This window comes from Cebus imitator, unplaced genomic scaffold, assembly GCF_001604975.1.
Source record: "Cebus imitator isolate Cc_AM_T3 unplaced genomic scaffold, Cebus_imitator-1.0 Scaffold190, whole genome shotgun sequence".
Lineage (NCBI taxonomy): Eukaryota > Metazoa > Chordata > Mammalia > Primates > Cebidae > Cebus > Cebus imitator.
In genome coordinates this window covers 730,419-735,953 of record NW_016107505.1, presented here as the reverse complement: position 1 = coordinate 735,953, position 5,535 = coordinate 730,419, and the positions used below count along the sequence as shown (strand labels likewise).

The following is a 5,535-nucleotide window of genomic DNA, read 5'->3' as shown; positions in this document are numbered from 1 at the left end:
CCTCCCAGGACTACCCGTGTTGCTGTTTACTGAGTATTTTTCTCTACACTGCCTTTTTTTTTTTTGACAGAGTCTCTCTCTGTCGCTCAGGTGGATGCAGTGGCGAGATCATAGCTCACTACAGCCTCGACCTCCTGTCCTCACGCCATCCTCCCATCTCAGCCTCCCGAGTAGCTGAGAATACAGGGAGGAGCCACCGCACCCGGCCTACAGCGACATTTAAAAAATCCTTACATTCATAAACTTGGCGTCATTACGTTATCATGAGCAGTGCGGAGGTAACCACAAAAACGTTTACTGTGGAAACAAAGCAAAGCTTCTTCAGTTCTACTGAGGTTCCCCTGACTGCTAGGGCCTCGAGTCGGCCTATGTTGGTTAAGGAACGTTCGGATTTGTTTCCAGGGTGTTACAGGCATCCCACCGCCACACAGAGCGTCCCCTAGGAGGGACCAACAGGTAACTAGCGAGGGAACAACTCACTTTCTCCGGGACACAGCCGCCACGCCACGCCACGCCACGCCACGCCACGCCACGCCACGCCACGCCACGCCACGCCACGCCACGCCACGCCACGCCACGCCACGCCACGCCACGCCCCGTGCTGTGCCACGCCACGCCCCGTGCTGTGCCACGCCGGCTCGCCGCCCCACAGTGCGCCTGCGCAGTAGCTCTTACGCCAGTTGGAGCCTCACCCCCTTCCAAAGCGAACACTGGCCTCGGGGGCGGGGCTTGGGCACAAGATGGCCGCTGCGCGCCCGGAGCCCCAGAGTCCGAGCTCACCGACCCCGGAGTCGCGATCTCAGGAGCCACCGGACCTGGTGCGGGCGAGGAAGGGGCCTGGGCCTGGGGCTTGAGATGGGAGGAAGTCGTAGTGTAGGGGGCGGGGCCGGGGCGGGGCCTATGAGGGGTGGACGGGGGAGGTGTTTAGTGCTATGGCCCTGGGGGTGGGGCTTCTTGGGGATTACGCAAGGGGCGGGACAGGGGAGGAGCCTATGAGACAGTGGGCGGGGCGTTGGGAGGGGCCTATGAGACAGTGGGCGGGGCCTGAACGGAGCAGAGTCTGAAGACGGTGTTGTCTGTCCGGCGGGTATGGGTTCAGGGAACAGGGTTTACCAGGGGCAATTTGCATAACTGGGGTGGAGCCTTGTGAGGGGCGGGGCGTCATAAATTCTATGTCCAATTCTACAGTAGAAGGTTGGAAAGGTGACCCTGAAAGGTGTAGGGGATTATGATGGGAATCTCTATGTTGGGGTTGGGGATAATTCTGCAAGGGTCCAATGCCCAAGGGAGGAATTGGGGGTAGAAGTGGGTGGTCTAGGTGACTTTGGAACTTCCTCCACGTTCCCTCACTCGGAATTAGAGAGCAGCAGAGGATATTCATTCATTCAACAAACATTTATCTAGCTCCTTCTTGGGCTCTGTAAATAGAGAAGTGACCAAGACAGACAAGGGCTGTGTTCCCTTGGAGCTTGCAGTCTCTTGAGAGGAGAGAGACAGTAAATGAGTTATGGTGATATGTTCTATAAAGGAAATAAAAATGGAGCCAGTAGAGTGGGGGTGGGGAGCTAAATTTAGATGAGAGAAGTCAGCTGGGTGCCGGCTTATGTTTAAGCTGGGGTCAGAGAGATAAGTGGAGCTACATCGCCGCAGATATTATAGTGACGATTTAGGATAAGTACATTTGGAGCCATAGGAGTGTTTTGAGTACGAAAAATGACTTGATCTGATTTACATTTTCAAAAGACCTGCAGGCTATTCTAGGGAGATGGGTTACAAGGCAGCAGAAGTAGGAAAAGAGATCTCCTTGTGTTTTTCAATTGTGGACGCGCCAGGTGATGGGGCTTTAACTAGGGTGGAGGAGAAAAGGTGGGATCTATGATTTATTTGGGACAGGAGAGGAAATGTTGATAAGACCACAACAGAATCCTGGAGGATGGGTCTGGCGCAGTGGCTCACGCCTGCAATCCCAACACTCTGGCAGAAGGATCTCTTGAGCCCAGTAGTTGGAGACCAGCCTGGGCAAGGTAGTGGGACACCCTCTACTTTAAAACAAACAAACACTAAATCTTTTATTATTGTTGTTTGAGGTGGTGTCTTGTCCTGCGGCCTGAGCTGGAGTGCAGTGGTGCCATCTCATCTCACTGCTACCTCCACCCCCCCGGGTTCAAGCAATTTTCCTGTCTCAGTCCCCAAGTAGCTGGGATTACAGGTGCCTGCCACAACACCTGGCTAAGTTTTGCATATTTAGTAAAGACAGCGGTTCACATTTCATCTCACTGCTATCTCCACCCCCCCAGGTTCAGGCAATTTCCCTGCCTCATTCCCCAAGGAGCTGGGATTACAGGTGCCTGCCACCATGCCTGGCTAAGTTTTGCATATATATATATATATATACATATATGTATATATGTATATATATATATACACACACACATATATATACATATATATATTATTTTGTAAAGATGGGGTTTTGTCATGTTGCCCAGGCTAATCTTGAACTCCTGGGCTCAAGTGATCCTCCCACCTTGGCCTTCTAATGTGCTTGGATTACAGTTTTGAGCCACTGTACCCAGCCTACTTCACTATATGTGTATGNTTCGACATGTTGGCCAGGCTGGTTTCGAACTTCTAACCTCAAGTGATCCACCTGCCTTGGCCTTCCAAAGTGCTGGGATTACAGGCCTGAGACACCACTCTGTGGCAGAAATAATTTTTTTTAAAATTAGCTGGGTGTGGTGGTGCAGGTAGTCCCAAATACTCAGGGAGCTGAAGTGGGAGGATCACTTCAGCCCAGGAGCTCAAGGCTGCAAAGGCCATGATTGAAACAGAGTGAGACCCTGTCTCAAAATAACAAAGAAGCCGAAGCTTTAATAATTGGGATGTGCTGGGGAGGTCTTGAGGCAGGGTCCACAGGCTTCTCTTTTTCTCCCCTTGCCCAGGTCCTGGTGCCTGATGACAGCCGCCCTGGCACACCCCCGAGTGACCTCATCGAGATCCAGGTGGTGAAGGTGACAGACACCACGCTGGTCCCCGAGCCCCCGGAGCCAGGTTCTTTCCGCTGTGCCTTGTGCCCTGCTGCCTTCCGGCTGGTTTCCGAGCTGCTGTTCCACGAACATGGCCACCTGGCTGGGGCCGAGGGAAGCGGGCAGGGCGGGGACCCCAGCCGGTGCCACGTGTGTGGCCACAGCTGCCCGGGCCCCGCCAGCCTGCGCGCGCACTACAGCCTGCACACCGGGGAGCGGCCCTACCGTTGCGCGCTCTGCCCACGGGCCTTCAAGGCCTTGGCACCCCTGCTCCGGCACCAGCACCGGCACGGGGTGGAGCCGGGCACCTCCCGGAGGCCTCCGGACGCGGTGGCCACAGCAGAACAGAGGCCCGGGGTGGCCCCGGAGAGGGCGGAGGTGGTGATGGCGGCGGCGGCGGCGGGCGCGGCGGTGGGGAAGCCTTTCGCCTGTAGGTTCTGCGCCAAGCCATTCCGCCGCTCCTCAGACATGCGAGACCATGAGCGCGTGCACACGGGCGAGCGGCCTTACCACTGTGGCATCTGCGGCAAGGGCTTCACGCAGTCCTCGGTGCTGAGCGGCCACGCCCGCATCCACACGGGCGAGCGCCCGTTCCGCTGCACGCTCTGCGACCGCACCTTCAACAACTCCTCCAACTTCCGCAAGCACCAGCGCACCCACTTCTTCCACGGGCCGGGGCCTGGGCTGGGAGACTCTGGAGGCCAGCTGGGCTCGGCGGCGGCTGAGGTGTTGGGGAGTGGGTGCGGGGCAGGGGACCCCGCGGAAGAGGGGCGGGGGGAGACCGCGAAGATGAAGGTGGAGGCCGACCAGTAGGCTGCAGACCAGGGACATGGGTTAGCTGAGGAGGACTTAGGAGGCCGGTCCAGGGGGTGGGGGTGGGAAAACGGAGGCAGGGGACGGAGGAGAGGTGATTAGGGGAGAGATGACAGCTATAGGGATCGCTGTGAGCTGCTGGCGATGGAGAGCAGAGGCAGATGGCCGGGCTCCAGACTCCCACAAGCCCACGCAGCACCTCTGCCAGACCTAGGAGAGGGACAGGTGCAGCTCCACAGGTGTGCGGCCACAGGCAAGGCCCACAGGCTGGATGTCGCTGCTCTGATGGCTTCTTCGTTGGCTTGTCCTTGTGCAAGACCCAGCCTGTCGCGGCAGAGCCTGGGCACTTCAGAAGGGTAGTCCGGATCCAATGGAACGGGGGAATTGGGGTCCACCATGGTTTTCTGCTCTGGTCCTCCCTCAACCGATCCATGGACTCCGGTGGGGCTCCTTGGGTGGACCAGGATGGAGTCTCTTGCCTACCTCACTGCACTGCACTGGACCTGGGATGCCTACCCACCCCCAGGCAGAAGACACCCACCAGGTTGTCTGTGAAGAGACTCTGGGATCCCATCACCTCAAAGCCAGAGGGTCCCCAAGTCACAGCTGAGATTGAGCCTCAAGGATGTAAGCCTGACCATAGGATCTTGACTCCAAGAGCGGCTACTCCCCCTCACCCCCATGGTGGCCCGGGCTTAACCCATCCACTCTTCTTTGGAGGCAACTGAGAGCACATAAAGCAAGCAGCTACCTAGCATCTCCTCCTAAAGCTTTAAGATCAGAGCCCATGGTCCCCCCCAAGCTACAAGGTAGCCCCAGGTTTCCCTCATTTCCTCCACTCCCAGCTGGAAGCAAACAGCTTACCCCATAGTCCCAGGCAGTCCCAAGGAAGGGCTGGCTGACGGCATGACAGCAGCATGGCCGGCTGGTCGGGGTGTGGAGCAAAGAAGTCACTGTGGCAGGGGCCAGAGGAGGACTTGGGAGCTGGAGGTGTGAAACTTCCAGTTCTGTTCCTATTAAAGGACATTGTGAAGGGCTTCTCTCTCAGTCTTGTATTCAGATTGTCCACTTTGGGGAGGAGGGGCCACACTGTGGTCTCACCACCAGCAGTGAGTCGCATCATACCTTCCTCCAGGATTCTGTTTCCCCATCCTTAGAATGGGGTGGGGGTGAATAGGCCCCACTGTGTGGTTATGTGTTATGTGCTTCAGCTGTAGGAGAGGGGGGTCAGGGAAGTTGGGCAAAGTGAGGGGACGTCCTGTGCTTTGCATGCTTGTTGAGTGAGAGTCTCTGATTTGCACACCTTTCTCTTCACCCAGTGCACCCCATGAGATAACTCATAGGCAACTCACAATGTGAACAGAACTCATTCCATTTTCCTCAAAGAAACCTCTATGCTTTTGATGTCATTGGCACCACCACCACCCAAGCTGTATACCTGGGCAGGTTTAAACCTTTGTCATCCCTCATCCTTGTGTCCAATCTCGTATCAGTTTCCCTCAATTGAGCCAGTTAAATATCTTTGGAATTGGAATGTCTTTTCACCATCACTACACTTGCAGACCAAGCTAACAGTGGTCTCACACACAGACAACTGCATGGCAGCCCAGCTCCCCGCCCAGGACTGCCCTCTTTCTCTTTCCTTCTTTTTTTTTTTTTTTTTTTTTTTTTTTTTTTTTTTTTTTTTTTTTTTTTT

General features: G+C 55.8%; 1 protein-coding gene across 1 annotated transcript; it reads left to right on the top strand.

Moving 5' to 3' along the window:
- Positions 1 to 708: 708 nt before the first annotated feature.
- On the top strand, positions 709 to 4,879 carry ZNF784 (zinc finger protein 784). Its single transcript, XM_017546600.2, has 2 exons — positions 709 to 818; positions 2,943 to 4,879. Exons 1-2 carry the CDS (start codon positions 741 to 743, stop codon positions 3,837 to 3,839), a joined length of 975 nt encoding a protein of 324 aa, XP_017402089.1. The 5' UTR covers positions 709 to 740; the 3' UTR covers positions 3,840 to 4,879.
- Positions 4,880 to 5,535: the final 656 nt, after the last annotated feature.